This window comes from Callorhinus ursinus, unplaced genomic scaffold (genome assembly GCF_003265705.2).
Source record: "Callorhinus ursinus isolate GAN/ISIS: 27379988/994484 unplaced genomic scaffold, GSC_fseal_2.0 scaffold4, whole genome shotgun sequence".
Taxonomy (NCBI): domain Eukaryota; kingdom Metazoa; phylum Chordata; class Mammalia; order Carnivora; family Otariidae; genus Callorhinus; species Callorhinus ursinus.
This window is the reverse complement of record NW_027397066.1, coordinates 107,066,505-107,086,758: the sequence shown is the minus strand read 5'-3', so window position 1 is coordinate 107,086,758 and position 20,254 is coordinate 107,066,505. Positions and strand designations below refer to the sequence as shown.

General features: G+C 43.0%; 1 protein-coding gene across 12 annotated transcripts in view; it reads right to left on the bottom strand.

Moving 5' to 3' along the window:
* Positions 1–11,989, bottom strand: part of JADE1 (jade family PHD finger 1) — a 59,285-nt gene extending 47,296 nt beyond the window's left edge. The window contains exon 1 of one of the 12 annotated variants that reach the window (XM_025874174.2): positions 11,797–11,989. Coding sequence is in view for 1 of the 12 variants with exons in the window: in XM_025874173.2 (XP_025729958.2) it covers positions 9,838–10,210 (373 nt within the window). In the remaining 11 variants the exon portion in view is untranslated. The other 11 variants (XM_073892257.1, XM_073892254.1, XM_073892260.1 and 8 more) reach the window with 11 other exon arrangements.
* Positions 11,990–20,254: the final 8,265 nt, after the last annotated feature.

The following is a 20,254-nucleotide window of genomic DNA, read 5'->3' as shown; positions in this document are numbered from 1 at the left end:
GAGTTACTTCTGTTATATTATTTTTAAAGATTTATTTACTTATTTCAGAGAGAGAAAAAGCACAAGCAGGAGAAGCAGAGGGAGAAGGAAAGAGAATCTCAAGCAGGCTTGCCACTGAGCACAGAGCCCGCTGTGGGGCTTGATCTCAAGACCAGATCACCACCTGAGCTGAAACCAAGAGTCAGACTTTCAGCCAGCTACACCACCCAGGAACTCCCTGTCATATTATCTTTAAATTTACTGGTGTCCTTCCATTTTCTGTCAAAGTTAATCTAATACCTAAATGTACTATATTTAAAAATGTATTTAAAAAATGTGTAACATAAAAATGTATATAAAGGAGAATATTTTCAGACACCAACTCATCTTTACATAAAAAATATTTTATAATGAGCAACTTCCTTTCTGTTTGGTAAGTTCATACAATTTGGATATTATTTTTAAACATTATGTAACAGATACTTTGATTCCTAAGTTATTAAATACCCCCATAAAAAAACTTACATTTTCTTAATAAGTTCCTTCTTATCTTCTGTGGCATACACAATACCCAATGTAACAAAGTATCCAAATATAATAATGATCTATACTTCATAGTAATTTTCTATTCCCCAAATGAATGTGAAAATCCAGCTGGTTTCTTACCTGTTTTTAAAGACAACATTAATTGCTCAGAAGTTTTCAAATTGGCAACATTATCTAATTCATATGCTCACTGAGAGTCAAAAAATACTAGTGTGACTATAACTCAATTCCTCACTTTAAGCAAAGGGTTATATCTGGTAAAAAAAAAAAAGTCATATATTTGATATAACTGTCAAACTGCTTAGATCTTAAGTGTTAAAGTTTTAACCTTGTCCAAATACTTCAGACCCTGCAAAATGGGAACTTTTAAAAATGTCCTTTATGTCATACATCAAAATCTGTTTAAAAATGCTGCCCAAACTATTATAGAGCCTTTGCGGAAATGCCACACTTGAAAATATTCAGTGGAAAAGAGTTTATATTAGCAATAAATAACCACCTCTCCCAAAACAGATTATAACTGACCAGATAATCAGGACTATAATATTTACTCGTATGAACATTACTAATAAAGCCTGAGTGCTATAACACATTAGTTCACTGTAAATTCTTCATGAATTATTTCTAACTCAGCCTTTAAAAGTCAATAAAAACATTTTTCAAGATTTTAAAGAATTTACAAATTTGAGTGGTTCTAAATGAATCACAAGGAGCTCCCATTTGCCAATTTATAAATAATCCAATCCCTGCTTATGAGCTCTAAAAACAATCAAACCCTTCACAGGTCTCTGCAATCACTGACTCAATTAGAGTTAGCAACTGAAGAGCAGCTATGACAAAACATTCCAATCATTTGTATTTAGAATTTATTTGTTTTAACTTCCCTTGACGTGGGAATGAAGGAATTCACACCCAAACAATAAGGCAGTCACCATGGCCTCTAATCTTGAGCTTCTATCCCTACTTCCATCTACTCAGATGTCTCTTCTGTTAGATCTATACGCTCAGGGGGCGCCTGGGTGGCTCAGTGGGTTAACTGTCTGCCTTCAGCTCAGGTCATGATCCCAGGGTCCCAGGATTGAGCCGCATGTTGGGTTCCCCGATCACTGGGGAGCCTGCTTCTCCCTCTCCTCCCCACTCATGCTCTCTGTCACTCTTTCTCTCTCTCACAAATAAATATTTCAAAAAAATCTATATGCTCAGATATGGAAAGTGCCAAAGACATATTAAGAAACAAAAGCAAGGGGAGCCTGGGTTGCTCAGTCTTAAGCGTCTGCCTTCAGCTCAGGTCATGATCCCAGGGTCCTGGGATCGAGCCCCGCATCAGGCTCCCTGCTCCGCGGGAAGCCTGCTTCTCCCTCTCCCACTCCCCCTGCTTGTGTTCCCTCTCTCGCTGTGTCTCTCTCTGTCAAATAAATAAATAAAATCTTAAAAAAAAAGAAAAGAAAAAGAAACAAAAGCAAACTGCAAGGGAGAAAAAAAAAACCCTGAAATATAGGTCCATTTACATATAAAAAGGACAAAGGAAGAGAATATATACACACACCAATTGCTTGCATATTCATGGAAAATTTCTGGAAGAATATAAAGGATATTAATAATGCTGCTTATTTCTGAGAAATGTGACCAAAGTGTTCAGATGGAACGGGATGAGAACTTTTACTTCTCTTTCTGACCTTCTGTATGACTTCAATTGCTTAACCATGATACTGTCCTATATTTATAATAATAGTAAAGATTTATAATCCAACACCTTTCTTCCCTGCTCCTCACCATATATACAAGACCCTGGGAGCACAACTTTTGAGTCCCATGTAAAGCATCAGTCTAAAATAAGCAGCCATCAATAAACTATGTATGCCCCACCCCCTTCCTAAAATGAGGTACCAAAGGCTTATGTCTGCCGCCTAAAGAATGTTTGATGGAATAGTACAGAAGGAAAAAGGTGGAAAAGGTGATAGGATAATACCATAAAATGCTATTATCACCCACTCATTATTTACTTAAAAGTGAAAGTTTTCAAAAACACCTAAGAACAGCCATTACCAATAGCAGGTCACTAAAAATATATGCAATAAGAATAGAAAAAACTAACCTAGACAGGAAAACTAGGGTTTAAACTACCTTTAAAGAATAAACCTTCCACTTCCTTCCTAGCCATTGGAAGAGTACTACTATTTTAGAAAAAAATAAAAATAAAAAAAAGCTACATTCCAGAGATGGCTACCAAATAAGCCATTTCCCCCACCCACGGCAGGCATGGTTAATCAATTAGGTCATCCTTTTCCACAAGCCCAAACATGACTTCAGAATCCTTCTTAACACAGTGCTACCACTCAGTCAGAATTCAGGAGATAAAGCGTATTCACCACATATGTCCTAACCCTGTTTACACATTTTTTTTTGACAATTTACCAGGGAAAATTAAAAATTTTTTTTCTAAAATATTTACTGAAATCAGGAGTTGTTTCTAGTCTGCCCTGGGGTCTCTGAACCAAATTCTAATTTATATAACATACATAACCCCCCCCACACACACACACACACAACCCGGGTCAAAGTCTCAAAGTCCACTGAAGGGTAACACTTTAGAAAAACCAAATGTCAACAGGAGATATTTCGCATGAACCAAGGTAAGGGTAAGGATGGAAAGGAGGCTACAAACCTTTATTCTGCCCATGGAAGAATAAGTCAATAAATGCAAAGTGTCTACAGGGTAATTTTTAAAAGATTTTTAAATGCTTAAACCAGATGTTCTTACACCGGATACACAAAGCAGCTTCTGCAGAAACCAGACTCAACCAGCTAATGACAATGACACTGTGCACAGATTGAAAGGCAGCTGTTTTGAGGAACTTTGTTCCTTGATTATAGCCGGTTGTCAGAAACTATCAGTTACCACTAACAATGTTAAGTCACCAAAAATTTTTAAAGTACTGTTAAAAAAAAAAAGACTCCCAATGTTGTATATTTGAAGACCTAGATAGCACTTAACAAAAACCACATTTACACGTGATCTGAGTTCCGTATGAAAACAGACATTATCACAATTGCACAAGTCTTGTTATTAGGGTCACTGACACATAAAGATGGTCTCAAAACCCAGCAACAAGGTGTGGAAAAGTATTCTGAGTTTAAGGCTGAAAAGAGTCTCACCCCATGGACAGGGTCTACAGGAAATCTTCCCAAAAGCAGCCCAGAAAATAATGGCTGAAGCGCAAGAGAACATTTCAGAGATAATTTAATCCACTTTTCCTAATTTTAAAGATGAACACATTGAATTCTGGAGAAGTTAAGCAGCATAAGCAAAGACACACAGATCCAGAACAAAGCCAGTCTCGAAACAAAAGATCAGTTCCCAATGTGAGTGGGCATTCTAGTGCCAGCCACCTCCTCCCAGGGGCCTAGACCACGGGCTTCTCCCCTCCTGGACACCTACTGTGATTAGGAAGATGCCATCTAGAAGATTAAAGGCACGTACTATATATTATCAGGGAGTAGACAACTAAAATATAATCAATGAAAAACAGTCCGTTAACCTAGAAACCAAAACACGGATTCCTGGCAAGCTGGTATGAAGACCGTTGTAAATGCCATTCTGCCTGGTGGAGTACAAAAGGTAGAGCTGGGAGAAGAGTGTGCTGGTAGTTTGGTGAACACTAATCACAGGGGGTCGGAGTCCTCTAAGCAGCAGGCATTAGCGTCTGATTGGTAGGACACACGCATCCTCCTTGCAGAGTTCATCTCCCTCTGTAGGGAACTCCAGTCTAGAATGCACATTCCCTTACATGGGGCTTCTTGGTCTGGCCCCCTTGGAGGGTGTGACTACCTAAGTGTGCTTTCCCAGGTACACAAGGGCCCATGGTATAAATTCTATCCTCAAAGGGGATCTAAGAACCAGAGTTAAGAACCACAGCCCTCAGACTAGCAAACTCCCTCCGTATTTGTCAAAGCAACTTCTGATTTCAGCTTATTTCAGATTCCTACCAGAAAGGTAACTTAGCCCCAAAAGGAATAATCTGGTCACCAGGTAATGGTGAGTTTCACTATAAATCAAAGTTTCACAGCTTATTTTTGTCCAGCCCCAGAACTAAAAATGGCTTTTACATATTTAAGTGGGGGGATCAAAAGAACATCTCATGATACAAAATTTCACTATCCATAAATAAAGCTGTATTGGAACACAGCCATGTTCATTCATTTACCTTTTGTCCACTGACTGATTTCACACTTAAAAAGCAGAGTTAAACAGTTTTATGAGACCATCAGGCCCACAAAGCCTAAAATATGTACTATCTGGCCCTCTAGCAAAGAGCGTACTGATTTCTGCTACAAATCAACATACTGGTAGTATGTTTATAAACCAACATTATGTATGTTTAGTGAAATGTGAATCAATGACCCAGTCCTGGGCAAACAAGTACCTTAAAGCTTACAAAGTTAAGGATCAGACACATTCATTCCTTAAGAAATTTTTAACTAGAATGGGTTAAGACTCAAAAAGGGGGAAGGGGGACAGGGATGCTCTACGCAAATTAAAGGCTGTATCTACAAACCTGTGAATTTTTCTCAAACCCCTGAAGACTCCTACTTGGAGCCAGTGTACACTGAATTTTAAAAACTTTTAAGCCAATAACCAAAAAGCAAAAAAAAAAAAAAAAAAAAAGACTGTTCTAGACAGGCATTTAACCATACATGGTTAACAGTGATGTGAAAGTATCAAAGAGAAATCATAAAAAGAAATCACCAGAATTTAAACACTAACCTGGAATCCAACAATACATTTAAAAGTATCCCCCAAATCCCTAAAATGACACACAAATTTCAGTGCAACTCGATTTTGCTGGGGAGAGGTTCCACAGGTCTCAGATCTCAAGTGTTCTTGACTTTAAAAAAGTTACAAGCCACCAGTACTCAGTCTCCACATCTTAAATGCGTCATTACATTTCAACACTGAAATAACTGATGCCTGTAAAGATGACCATCAGTAATCAAGAAAAAAATCTTAAATCATGTTTAGTATACCTTGTGTTAAACAAAAGCAAACCATGCAGCTTGGCTCCAACTCCAGCAACTTGTTACCCTTGCCAATTCTTGCACCTTACTCTGGAGTAAGAAGTAAAGAAAAAAAAAAAACTCATTTTATTCTTCAGTTTGGACTCTCACCACTGAAATCATCACTTAAAATCAGTGCTAAGAAACAGTCTTAGAAACTGTCAGGAGATTAATAAAACCTCCTGTGCAAACATTAATCAATACTATATACACATATATATACCACTGCCAATTGTGAGTGCTTTTAAAAAAAGAGAATTTGTGGTTTAATTCCTTCAACAAACAAGCCCAAAAGAACCCAAGGTTTTTAAAATGAACTTACTTAAACTGTCTTCAGTCACCTAATTATGCTTTGACTCTACCTGGAGAACCAAAAGCAAAAAGTAAATACTGGACTGGTTTTAGAGTATCAAAAGTTTGATCGTGAACATTTGTTAAGTGCACATTATATACCATTGGTCTAGAGTTAATACAAATGGAAACTCCCCAACAACTAAGCTTTCCATTCCACGTCTGGCAATATTTTTGTTGCTTTCAGGTGAGGAAAGACAACCTTAGTAATCATTCAAGGCCTAGGCCCGATAAGGCCACAATAAACATGGCCAGAGTCAGGAGCAATATCCTCCTAGACTAGATTTTGTCTGGACTCAGGACACTTGACCCTAAACTAAACTTGCAGACAAGATAAGATACCACTTCCACTCAAAGGTTAAAAAGGCCCACTGAGGCCACCCTGGCATATTTTAAGGAATGCAGGGTAACGTATTCCATCAGAGTCCACAAACAGCAAAAACATCAAAACATACACCCCTCACGATCACAGACAAATACTTTTACATAGGTACGCCAGGCAAATGACAAAACTCAAATAAGTCTCAAACTTTCTGAAATATCATATACAAGTAACATATTGTCCAAACTTTAAAAAATGAATCACATAAGCTGCTGCAAGATCTTGAAAATGGAGAAAACAGACTGAACAGTAAAACTTTCAAGGAAATAACTTGTTGTCTCAGGAATTAAAACACTTTGCCAATTAAGGTTCCTACCAGGCTTCTGATACTAAGAAACTAACAACTCCAAGCAAAGCCACCCAAATTTTTAAAGTATTGTTGAATGTGATACCAATGTTTTAACTTACAGGGAGGGGAGGAAAGAAGTTTAATACTGGTACAACTGAATAACTGAGCCAAACTTTTTGATGCCAACCCAAATAAAAAGCAAAATGTACTGGCCAAGACGTCTATTTTATTAACCTTGTAGGAAAACTGGGTTTACAATGCATATTCTGACAAACTGTTAACTGTAATGGTATAACGGGAGTCCCACAATACTAAAAGAGGGGAGAGCTTCACCAACAGGAAATAAGCAAACTGAGATTCATATGCCTTTTTTTTTACTCCTGACAAATCCTAAATACAGGACATGATCAGTTTGAGATCTTGATGTTTGCTGTTCCAACCACCTCAATACTGAAACAAACAGTTGATAATTCTTTTCCCAACAAGCCTGAAGATAAATACATCAGGCAAATTTCCTTATTTTTCAAGGAAATAATTTCCAAATCTAAGCCCAAATTACAATAAAAGGCTATTTTCATTTCTAACTTTTTAAAAATCCAGTCATGATTAATTCCAAAGGCTTGACTCCGCAATGTCTGAGGTTCTGTCAAAAAGTAACTACGGATTAAAATCTACTTATGGGAAATAATAACCAGATGCAATAATTGATCCTCAGCTGGACAGTATTAATTTAGACAAAGCTGCTCTGTTATATTTTAGGGCCAAATGAGGAAATCTGAATATATCCCAGTAATAGAGGAGATGAAAACTTAACAAGCTGGCTGACAGGAGGGGGGGGGAAATCTTTATAGAACTGTATATATACTATGATCTCATTTTGATTAAAAACTATATACATATGCATAGACAGTTACCTATAAAGTGACAGTGGTGATCTCTGGATAGTAGGAATGTGTTATTATATTTGCTTCTCCATATTTTCTGAATTCCAACAATGTACATGTAACACCACCTCTGTAATAATACTTTAAGTCACTAAGGGCTCCTTAAGTCAAAAATCAGTATGTATTAAGTGCCTAGTATAGACGATTCACGTGGAGATCTTTTATTCCAAGTTCTCCAAGTTTTTAGCTAATCCTTCCCCCACCAAGCCTCTGAGCTAAGCAACAGACCCTTTAAAATATAACATTTTCTTAAACTCCTAAAAGTTTTTTCCTCTCATCTCACTCTCAAGCACACTTACCATTGTTCAATTTTCCCATTACAGCTATTCTTTCAACCTTAGTAACTAATGTAAGACTAAATGCTCATTATAGGCTAAAACCTGGCAACGGACGAAGAAGGAACTAATAAGATGGATTTTTTTTCCTTTTAAATGAACATATACACCTAGCTTTGTCATAAAATTTCTGAGGCAGCCCATCCAACTTTTCTTACTAAAAAGCAGCCTCCGATCTTAAGATGGAATTAAGTTCAAGTTCTACAGCCTATCAGGCAACTCCCTTTATGTCTGGCTAAGTATACAAATGAAGGGAGATATGGGGAAATAACACTTGGCTGTAAATTTTATTTGTTATAGACATCGAAAAAGCCAATTCATATACAAATATAAAAATACACAAACTTAAGGGAGAAAGGCAAAATACCAATCAGGAAGTCATCTGACTTAAAAGTGACATTAAACGAGACTGAAATATTTGGAAGAAAAGAGCAATAAAATTCTGGGTTGCAAATCTTTGTTACTGTCACCCCCAAAACATCCTCTCTCTCCAACATGTTGCCCACTCTACTACAATTACTGTATCTAAAGTGTTAAATCTGTGTAAGCATTATATTGAACTCTTCCTTTCTCTACCTAGAAGTGATTAAATCTTGATCAGCTGTGACTTGATCAAAATGCAACTTACTGTAGTAATCTCTAACCATTGGTGGACCACTATTAAACCAGCTTTCAGTGAAATAACTTCCCTGTACCTTATTAGAACTAGTTCACCAGCTTTGAAAGATAATAGCCTTGAGCTACAAGTCACTAAAAAGTAAGGCTTTCACCGTGGGTTTCCTGAAACGGAAAAATAGTTCACCTAATAAAAACCTTCGGGAAATAAGCCCCTAACCATTCCCTATTAATGGTAACCTCAGATTTTCTCCCACTTCCCTAAAAATGTTGCTGTCGTGTCATTCAACTGCAGCTATCGTTCTACGAAAATTTTAAATTCCCTCTTGGACTGACTACACGGAGGACGACAGACCCTTGCCCCCTTCGGGGCGAGGTAGGGTGCCTGTCTCCTCGTTACTAGAAAGCCAGCCACAGCAGCTTTTAAACGGTCTCCGGGTGACGACGCATTCCTAACGGGTTTCGAAGGCACGTTTAAATCGCCCGCTTTTTTGTTTGCTCGCTGCATTCACCCGGCGCCGGGGCTGTAGCCGCCCCCGCGCGCCCGGGAGGGGGAGCCCAGAGTCGGGAAGCCCGGGGCCGAGTGGTTGGGGGGAGGGGTTGGAGTGGGGGAGAACCGGGGCGAGAGACGGGGTGGAGGCCCCTGGGTCGCGGAGCCCGTGTGGGAGGGAGGAGTGCGGGATGGGCTGTAGGGGAGAAGGCTGGAAAAGGGGAAATCCCGTGGCGGGCGGGGGGGGGGGGGGGGCCGGGCCACCGCCCCGCACCAGAGAACGCTTCGTTCGGCTCCCGCCTCCCGCCAGGGTGTGCGCAGGGCCGCGGCTCCGCGCGGCGCCGCCCCCTCCCTCCCCCCCTGCCTCTCCTCCGTCTCCTCCTCCTCCTCTTCCCGAGGCGACAGAAACAACAGCGCGGAAGGAGGGGAAAGTAACTCCCGGCACCTCCGCCGGAATTAGCCCCGGTGCAGTGATGACACCTTCTCGTGGCGCAACCAAGCCCCGCTCCCTCCGCAGCGGCGTCCCCGCCGCCGCCCTCTCCATTTGAAAGTGGCCACCCCCCCCCCCCCCCCCCCGCCCCTCCCCCCGCCCCGCCGCCGCCAGCCGCACCAATCCGCACGGCCCCAGTTGCAAATCAAACGCTCCCTCGCGTCCAGAAGCCACTTGCGCCGCTGGAAACGGCCGCGCCGTCCCCCTCCCCGAGTCCCTCCCGGGCGGCACCTTTGAGCTGGGGCGGGCGCGCCGGCGAGAAACGGCTGTGAGATGGGAGAGGCGGCGGCGACGGCGAGCAGCCCCGAGCGGGCTCGGCTCCCGCTCCCGCCCCCAGACAGTTCTGGAAACTGTGTATCACCTCTGTCACAGGAAGCCATCCGGCGAGGAAGGCGGCGCGGAACCAACAAACAAACGCCTGCGGCCGCCGCCGGAATCGGCGCGGGGACGGCGACGGGCTTCGGGCCGTTCCCTAGGCGGGGGCGCGGAGGACGCCCCCGCGCCGCAGGCTTTGTGCGGGGCTCCGGCGGCGCGGGCGCGACGGGCCGGGCGTCCCCGCCCCCGAAGCCCCCCATCCCGGGCCCCGCGGCAGCGCCTCTGGGACCGTTAGGTGACGCTCCGGCCGCGGCCGAGAAAGCAGCGCCTCGGCCGCCGCCCGCCCCCATTTCCACATGGAGCCGCCTCTCCTCCAACGCCAGAGGCGGGCTACAAAAGTTGGCCCCGGGGCCACCCATCACCTGCCCACGTGCCGCGGAGGCTCGCTCCCGGGTCTCCCCCGTCCCCTTCCACCCGCCGCCCTCGGCCGCCAGGTCACCTATTACCGGTGGGAGGGGAGAGAGCCTGCTATTTAAACGCCCGCGGAAGTTGAGGCACCCCCACTGGCGGGTGCCGTGCACCTGCCTCCCGCCGCCGCGCTCCGCCACTTTGAGCAGCAGCCGCGTCCTCGGCCCCGCCTCCTGCCCGCAGGCGGGCGGGAGGGGGGGGAAGCGGGAAGGAGGTGGAAGGGATCGAATTTCTCCAGCAAATGGGACCGTTCCGACAGGATTCGGTTCCCTGGTCAACATTCCACATTCCATCCCTCTCCCGCATTTGCAAGCCAGCGCCAACAACCCGGAAAGCCTGCTGGCTACCAAACAACAGCCCCCAACTCACAAACACACACTCACAGGCACCAGACACGTGCACTGAAGGGCTTTGCAACTTGCAGTCCCGGGGTACACACTGCACGTTCATTTAAGGCAGCGAAGCCCAAGAGACCCCACCCCCACAATTTGCAGATGGTGCCAAAGGTTGCAATTTGCAATCCGTTTTAAGTTCATGGTTAATCGGTACTTTGCTCTACCAATGCAACTCCTTCCTAATTTCACCGATGAAGGGTTTTACACTTTACAGACAGTCTCGCTTTAAGTAAAAGGTCTGATTATTGGAAACCCAATTTGGAAGAATCTAATTGCCAAGCTGTCCCTACAACCCCTGCTCACTGCCCTTGAATTGATGCAAAGAATATTTTGGACATGTGGTGACGCGGTGCCAAGAGCCAGGGCTGCTGCGGCCACCCTACAGAGATGGACCTACACACAGAGACACACACACACCTATGTTTGGACAAATATAGTCGTCCCCGCGCCACCACGGTCACACACGCTCTGGATTCATATATGTACGCGGACCTGCGTTCTGCCATTGCCATCTGTCTACCAAGTTGCTACTATGCTTTCCACTTTCAGGCAGCCTAATGCGCTTTGGCTTTTTAAAAAATTGTATCAACTAAAGCCAACTAAACTGGGCTTCTGTTCCTAAACGCGTTTAAACGATGATTCACCTGAAAACCGCATGTTCTTCGCAAATCCGAAATAAGAAAAAGCTCTAAGTCTTCAGCCCCCCAAAATTGAAAAATAATCATAATAAAACTTACTGATCCAACACAGATCAATTCTCAGGATCCAAAAATCATCTCCTCCTCCTCCTCTGGCCCCCGCCCCAGCAATGCCCAAGTTACTGGTGGGATAGTAACGCTGCGCTCGGCGGCTGCCTGCCCTCCCTCCTCGCTACATATCGAGAACCCAATCTTTTGGCGCCATATTAATGACGTACTATATTATTTCCACTAGGCAGCGACCTTCGGCATTAAATTACTCCCGAGAACTCCCGAGCAAAGCAACAAAACCATCAAATATGGCTGAGCCTCTCGGCTCGTCCTGCAGCCGCCGCCGCCGCCAATGCCGCCGCCGCCGCGGTACCGGGACGCGCACACGGACCCACGCGCGGACACACGCGCGGCGCGCCCACCCCGCGCGCACCCCGCGGCCCGCGCGCGTACCTGCTGCGGAAGGGTTCGGCGGAGGCGCTGGGCTCCACGCCGCTCGCTCCGCGCTGCATGAGTTCGGGCCGCGGCTGGCTGGCGGGCGGGGAGCCGGGCGGGGAGCCGGGCGGGCCCCTGCTCTCGCCGGCGCGCACACACTCGGCAGTCGCGCAGGGAGGCACTCTCGGACGGGCGTTTGGCTTGTTATGGAGGAAGGGCTATGTGAATCAAACTCATTTCTGGGTCACTGCTGCCACAGGGGGGAGCACTTTAATCCCTTGCCAAAACGAGAGGGTGGGGACACGAGGGCGGAGGGAGCGCGCCGAGAGTCCGCGGCGCGGGGGGCTCCGTCCCTCGTTAACTCTTCGTGGTCCTCGCCGCAGCCGGCAGGGCCTTCGCCCGCGGGAGCTGGCAAAGAGCGGCACTGCTCAGCTTTTAAAATCGCTTCCCTCACTTCCCTTGAGAGTCTAGAAATTCTTGAGGTGTCTCCAAGCAGGGAGAGGGGCTTTTAGCTTACCCTCTTCATACTGCCCCAGTTCCAACTCTTGTCTAATCTCACTGCACCTAGAAATGGATTCTTTCACATTAGTTTAAAATTATTTAGATTAAAAATGGGACTATTAAAGTGTGTAATCTGGGTGAAAGGTTTTATTTTTAGGCTGAATGGCAAAATAAATAGTTCTTTTGTAGTAACAGTTCTAGGGAGTTGAGAATTAGAATGACATTTTTAAATACAGAGAATCCAATTTTGGAGACAGAGTGCATCTTTACCCAAGTTTCTATCGAACTGATAATTGCAACTGAGGATTAATTCATTAGAAGACAGTGATTATTTATAAATGGACACCACCTTTATATTGCACAGGATTACAGAACTGGACATTGCCTTACAGATAAGAGAATGGAGACGAAAGCTTAAACTGGAGTTGCAGACTCATAAAATTAGTGATCAGAGATTTATTTGGGGGGTATTTATGTGTAAAAATAACTGGTTGCCGGGACGCCTAGGTGGCTCAATCGGGTAGTGTCCGCCTTTGGCTCGGGTTATGGACTCAGAGTCCTGGGATCGAGCCCCACGGCAGGCTCTCTGCTTGGCGGGAGCCTGCTTCTCCCTCTCCTCCCTGCTTGTGCTTTCTCTCGCTATCTCTGTCACTATCTCTCTCTCTCAAATAAATAAAATCTTAAAAACAAAACAGTCTTTGAAAAAAAATAAAATAAAAAATAACTGGTTGCCGATTTTCCACAGAATACAAATTTGCTTTTGCATGTGGAGGTTAACATAAAGAAAATGGCGTGTGTATATGTCATTTAGCTTCAAAAGGAAAAAGACCTTGGTGCAGATAAAAACTCCCATTCAGTAAATGTGAAAAGTGATCACTAATTACAAAATTGGATATTGAGCCCAAAGGCATGCTTATCTGCTAGAAGAATTCTTTCTGAAGATATCAGGTTTGATTTCACACAATCACACACCAACCTATCCACCTACATAGGGAGAGCATAATAATCTAAAAAAAAAAAAACCGAATGTAATAATCTGATAAATGTTGCAAAACAAAACTAATTGAGCCTTTCCATGCCTTTTCAGAAAACAAGTAAGCCAAAGGAAATCTCAAGTGTATGTCTCTTACCTTCCTCTCCTGTTTCACTGAGGAAGAGTATAGAGACACTCTGTCAGTCCTGTTCAATATGCTCATTTAATCATGTTCAGAGATCACACATATAAAGCACTATGCTGTCATTATTACTATTACTAGGTCACACTGCAGTTGTTGCTACATTCCTTGGTTCACCTTACACATACTCTCCTGTAGAAATAAGAGAACACAGGCTTCATAGCCAGACAGACCACATTGGATCTAGCTCTACCAGTTGACCAACTTGTATGGCTGTGGGGTAAATTATAGAACTTCTTGGAGCCTCAATTTCTCCATGAGTAAAAAAATGAGGTTAACAGCTCCTAAGCTGAAGGGTTGTTAAGGGGAATGAGAGAGCTCCATAAAAGTGCCCAGCAGAGGCCCTGGCAGTTGGAGGTTATAAATCCCCTGGGGATTTATGGATATGGATTTATTCTTCCATATCTCTTTCTTGGTCTTCTCTGGAAAATTGCAACTTTTCTAAATTCCAGCCAGCCTTACTGCACATATTCTCCCTAAAAGAAAAAATTCAAATTACATTTGCCACTTAATGTTTTACTTGCTTTTTCTGACTATCCCACTCCTAAAATATCAGGCAACAAAATGGAAGTGTATTGAATAAGTTGATGAGAAAACTAAAGACGTAAAATGGCACACAGACTCCTCTAGCTGATAGATTGATCAGGCCTGATGATCTCAAGAATATTCTCCCAATTATGCCATGACTTCAAAATACTGATGCACCGAGGCTGTGTCATGTGTTATAAATAACCCTGGGCTAAAAGTCAGGAGACTCCCACCAACTCACACTGTGACTCTGAAGTTTCCTTCGGCCTTAGTTTCCCCAGTGAGATGATAGACAAGATGATATCTGATGCCCCTTTTTCAACATTCAGTGATTTCTGATTGTTCTTACCTAACTTCAAAAGTGATGATCATTTGAAGAAATGAAGGACAACTTGAATCCATAAGGAATATGTAAAAACACTTTATCATTGATGATCAACGGTTGACATTTTTTTTTTAAGATCCCATTCATTTATTTGACAGAGGGAAAGGGCACAAGCAGGGAGAGAGGCAGAGGGAAAGGGAGAAGCAGTCTCCCTGCTGAGCAGGAAGCCCCAAAGAGGGGCTCCATCCCAGGAACCTAGGATCATGGCCTGAGCCGAAGGCAGATGCCTAACCAAGTGAGTCATCCAGGCACCCCAACAGTTAACATTTAAAAAATAAGATGTACCTTTTGCCATCAAACCACAAAGGAAACTTTTATACAACCTATTTTTAAAATAGGAAAGGCAATGACATGGTTTGCCTTGCAGCCACACAGGTAATACAATCTAGAATAAGAAGTACTAAGCTGGCAATTAGACTTTCTGTTCTGTTCTGTCACTTACTGTCTTACCTTGCCCAATCATTCAGGATCATCAACTCCTAGTCTTTAGAACGGTTCTGTTAATTCACACTTTATTACCAGAGATGAAAGGACATTTAAGAAAAGAACCACGAAGTCATCAGTGTGGTTGAAATGTCAAGATTCTAGTCTTTCCTAATCTCATCTGGTCTGATCTGATCCATGTTTGTGATGAAAGTTGTAATTCTATATATCCCTTTTGTTCTGCTGTAGTCATATACTGTTCAATTATTTTCTTCCATATTAATGAATTTTTACAAAAAAATATTTGTAACTTTATATTCATATTCCTAATTTCGAAACCATACATGATTAAACCCATGAATGTTTACTTAGTCATTTCATTTGTACGTACTTCTCTGTAGGTAAAGAATTATAAGGCCTTTTTTTTTTAGGACTTTTTTTAAAGATGTTATTTATTTATTTGTCAGACAGAGAGCACAAACAGGGGGAGCAGCAGGCAGAGGGAGAAGCAGACTCCCCGCTGAGCAGGGAGGTGGATGGGGGGCTCCATCCCAGGACCCCAGGATCATGACCAAAGTGGAAGGCAGAAGCTTAACAGACTGAGCCACCCAGGTGTCCCAAGAATTATAAGGTCTTGATAAGAGATTCAGAATTATTCAGAATTAATAGTTGTTTTTGTTTTGTTTTGTTTTTTAAGTAGGCTCCACACCCAACATGGGGCTTGAACTCACAACGATCAAGAGTTGCATGTTCCAACAACTGAGCCAGCCAGGTGCCAACAGAAATGTTCATAATTAAAATGAAGTAAATGCATATGTTGAAAGTCCTATATATCTTATTCCTTTAGAGGAGTGAGCAAAACATTCTTACTGGTAAATACCACTGCCAGTTGGTATATTATGACACAGAGAAGAATTTTTTATTGCACAAAGTCTATCCTGGATAAAATGGGTTGTGTTCTAAAAGTTTATTTGAACTTTACTTGTTTGTAACTTTGAATTTATGTCCCAAATAAACTTTGTTATAAAGAGGGTTTAGGTTATCAAGTCGTCTTTAAGAAAATAATTTTAGGGGCGCCTGGGTGGCTCAGTAGGTTAAGCGTCAGCCTTCAGTTCAGGTCATGATCCCAGGGTCCTGGGATTGAGCCCCGCATCGGGAATCCCTGCTCAGCAGGGAGTCTGCTGCTCCCCCTTCTTGTGCTCTCTTCCTCTCTCTCTCTCTGTCAGATAAATAAATAAAATCTTTAAAAAAATAATAATAATTTTAATAATAAATGATAGAAAAGAATAACTTTCTGTTAACTTTTAAAAATGGTATTATTTGGGTGGGAGGGGATCGAGTTCAAAGAAAGATAAGGAGGCATAATTCTGAACAAGAAGAGTAAAGTTGGGAATCATATTCAGCACATGCCTGAATTCCATGAGAAGAAACAAGTGGTGATGGGTAAGAGATTAGGACTAGAGTTCCCTGTCTGACCAGTCAATGAGGTCACCAGTCCTGAATGGCCTGGTCACCCCTCCAGGTAGGTGGTTACAACCTTCAAATATATGGAATAATTAGAAGGCCAATGCCTGAGATACGTTCTTCTCGGTGTCAGGAACAACTACATTATTTTTTTCTTGAGTTTCTCTCTTTCTTTTCCTTTTGTCTTGCTTATTTTGGTTGTTTCAATTTTGTTGATTTTCATCCCTTTAGGACAAGTTCAGATGTGAGTGGGAAACAAGTCCAAGAGGGGGATAAGAGGGCATACAACTTAATCCAACCAGATGGAAATGTCTAAGACTGGAGAGGTTCAAAATAAGAAAAGCTTTCCTCTAATTATGAAAGGAAAATATGATAATGGAGAGAATTTTGAAAATTTATGAAGGTAATATAACTCACCCACAGGGATAACTATTATAACACTGTGTATTTTCAGTATTTTTTCTAGGCATTTTTAATAAAGTTAGAGTGATGTCACACATTTCATTTTACAATCTTTCCTTTCACTTACACCCTTTTTTTTATTTCAATATTGTACTTTTTCAAGTAAAAAAATTTATTTACTTTTTTTTTTAATTTTCAGGTCTTTGCCTCCATACATACCATACCTTCATCTACCAGTCACTTCAACCATACATTCTCATAGTTACTCCCTGGACCTTGTCAACTATTGGAAAGTTCTGCCATCTTTAATATCAAATTCAAGTATCTCCCATTTTAGCCACTACTTCTGAGATGTCCAAAACGTATACTTCTCACTCAACCTTTCTTTATCTGAAAAGTCACTCCGGGGGCGCCTGGGTGGCTCAGTCATTAAGTGTCTGCCTTCAGCTCAGGTCATGTTCCCAGGGTCCTGGGATCGAGTCCCGCATCGCTTCTCCCTCTCCTTCTGCCGGCTGCTTCCCCTGCTTATGCTCTCTCTCTCTGTCAAATAAATAAATAAAATCTTAAAAAAAAAATGAAAAGTCACTCCAATCTACCCCTCCAGCCTTTCTTCTTTCTAGGTGCAGAGCAGTGGTAACTCAAAATGTGATCTCCAACCAGTCCCAGCAGCTGCACCTGATACTTGTCAGAGATGCATTATTTCCAGCCCTGCACCAGGCCTACTGAATCAGTAAGGGAGATCCAGCAATCTGTGTTTTAACAAACCCTCCAGGTAATTCTGATCCATGCTCAAGTTTGAGAACCACTAGTGTAGATGTTACTTCTACCCACCGTACTCAAAGCACAGGGATAGACATTGGAGAGAAGGTGACAAGTAAACAGACAAGTAGGCCTATTTTCTGCCCACAAGTTAGTTAAGGATATAAACAAGTAATTACAATAAACTGCAGGGTTTGGAGGAAGTATATACCCTAGACATCTAATCTTGTGTGTGTATCCTGGGAAGAGGGTGGTCAGAGAAGACTTCTGAGAATAAGTGACCCTAAAGCTGAAACCTGAAGGAGGATAGCTGTTAGCCAGGTGAGGAGGAGGGGGTCAAGTATTGTGAAGTGCTGCTTCTTTTTTTTTTTTTTTTTTTTTTTGGCCATTATTAAGACTTTAGTCTATTTTTATTTATTTATTTTTATTTATTTTTATTAACATATAATGTATTATTTGTTTCAGGGGAAGAGGTCTGTGATTCATCAGTCTTAACACAATTCACAGCACTTACCCCACCACTCCAGCAACCCTCAGTTTGTTTCCTGAGATTAAGAGTCTCTTATGGTTTGTCTCCCTCTCTGGTTTCATCTTGTTTCATTTTTCCCTCCCTTCCCCTATGATCCTCTGCCTTGTTTCTCAAATTCCTCATAACAGTGAGACCATATGATACTTGTCTTTCTCTGATTGACTTATTTCACTTAGCATAATACCCTCTAGTTCCATTTACATCATTATAAATGGCAAGATTTCTTTCCCCTTCCTTCCCTTCTTCCTTCCTTCTTCCTTCCTTATTTTCTTTCTTCCTTCTTTCTTTCTTGCTTTCTTTCTTTCTAAAAAAACCTCTCTGTGTGCAGAATGGATGGGGTGGGAGTGAGATAGGAGGTAGGGAGGCTAGTTAGGAGGTTTCTGCAGTTACCAGGTGAGAGATGAAGGAGACTTGGACTACAGTTATTGATCCTGGAAAAGAGACAAGCAGACAAACCAGCCCATGATGGAGGCAGTGTTAACACTGTCCCCGCTCTTCGGAGGTCTCCATCTCACTCAGTCCAGCACCCATTCAAGGAAGGGGTATGGGAAATCCTTCCTCCAACTAATTAGTTGCCAAGGGGATGTCTCTCGACCTTAGGGGCTCCCTGGGGCCTCTTAAGAGACACCCGCTAGATAGATACAGTTGTTCAGGGAGAAAGCATCTTCTGGGGGAACCAAATGAAGGTCCTGCTGGGCAGTGAACAGGTTAAAGCCCCAGTGCAGAGGGGTCCAAGCCCTGAGCCTATACACAGAGCAGTGGCTCAAGCCTCATGGACCCAGGCGATCAAAGAGCCAGTTTCCCCCAATGTGGTTGGGAGGCCTTGTGCCCTTGGCAGGGTCTTTCTCGGCCCCCCTTCTCACGCAAGCTTGGATCCCATCCCAGGCCCCTCCTCCCTCACTTCTCTGTCGGCCACCCCAAGAGGTCCTTATCCCTCCTCCGAAAAGCTCTATTTTCCTCTTTTCTTCCACAGTATACCTCAATGGCCCATTATAACCTGAGCCCAAATCATTAGCAAATGAAAAACAGGCTCCCTTTTCTCGAAGACTGAGTGGGCTTGGTGCAGATAGAGAGAGGAAGCAGGGAGGGGAGGTGCCCTCCCACTAGTTTAGTTCCAGTGTTAATGAAGCCAAGAAAAGGAGGCAGAGCAAACACAAGTTTCTGTGTTAAAACTGTTTGATAATTCACTTTTTTTTTCTGCCAAAAAACATACTTAGTTTTGGACACGACTTGGTGGATTGGATGTCAGAGGTGAAAGAGAAATTGGAGTAAAAGATGACTCCCAGGTCTCAGGCTTAGAGAACTGAGTGGATTCTTTCATTTATTTAACAGACATTCATTGAACACTGAGCTCAGGGCACGCAATGGTGAAAAAGACAAATAAAGCCTTGCCCTCCTGGAGCTCCCATTCATTCTCAGAGTAGAGGAAATGCATGAGCTTGAGGAGACACTGACTAAAGATGCTCAGAAGGCAGATGGACCCAGGAGTCTGGTGTTCTGGAGAAAGGCTGGGTTGTGTTGGGGAGGAAGAACTTCCTCTGTATTATGGTCCTTCTAGCTGGACTTAGAATCAAATTGATAGGAAACAGAGTAACAGGAGAAAATCAAATTTAATAGGCATATGTACAGGGAATCCACATGGAAACAAAATTCCAAAGACCGTGAGGCAACATGAAGCTTATATGAGCTAAGGAAAGGGGGAGGGTCTGAGGACCCAAAGGGGAGGAAGCCATTAGCAGGAAGGTGAAAGGAGATGTCTTGAAAAACAAAGATTGCCCTATTATGCAGATAAGTTTCATAGGTAAAGGGGAGTCTCTATTAATAGCTCTCTTCCTGGTACAGGCTCTCCTTTCTGATGTAAATTAAGGCAGTTAGGACCAAGAAGAAAGCTTTTTCTGCATTTGATGGGTTTTGATTACTTTTAGCTCAAAATTATGTTCATTTCAAAGTGCCCCATCTTGGTGCAGCCTGCCCCTGGCACCTACAGTCAAACGTATTGGTTTAGGAGTTAACAGCATAGGGAGATTAACTCCGGCCTTGAAGTAGATGAGATTAATTGGAAGGGTCTACAAAGTAAGAAAAGAGAGCCTAGGCTCAAAACTAAAGTGTCACATTTAAAGGATGGGCAAAGGAAGCTGCAAAGTTCCATGGTTTCATTGAAGACAGTCCAGATTAACTGAAATGTTTTAGCCTACTTCATGCCTGAATCCGGACTTCTAAGCACTACTGGAGAAAATCACAGACTTGTGCGGATTGGTTTCCCAGTGTATTCATTATCCTCCACCTCCACAATGTCCTGAAATCACTCTC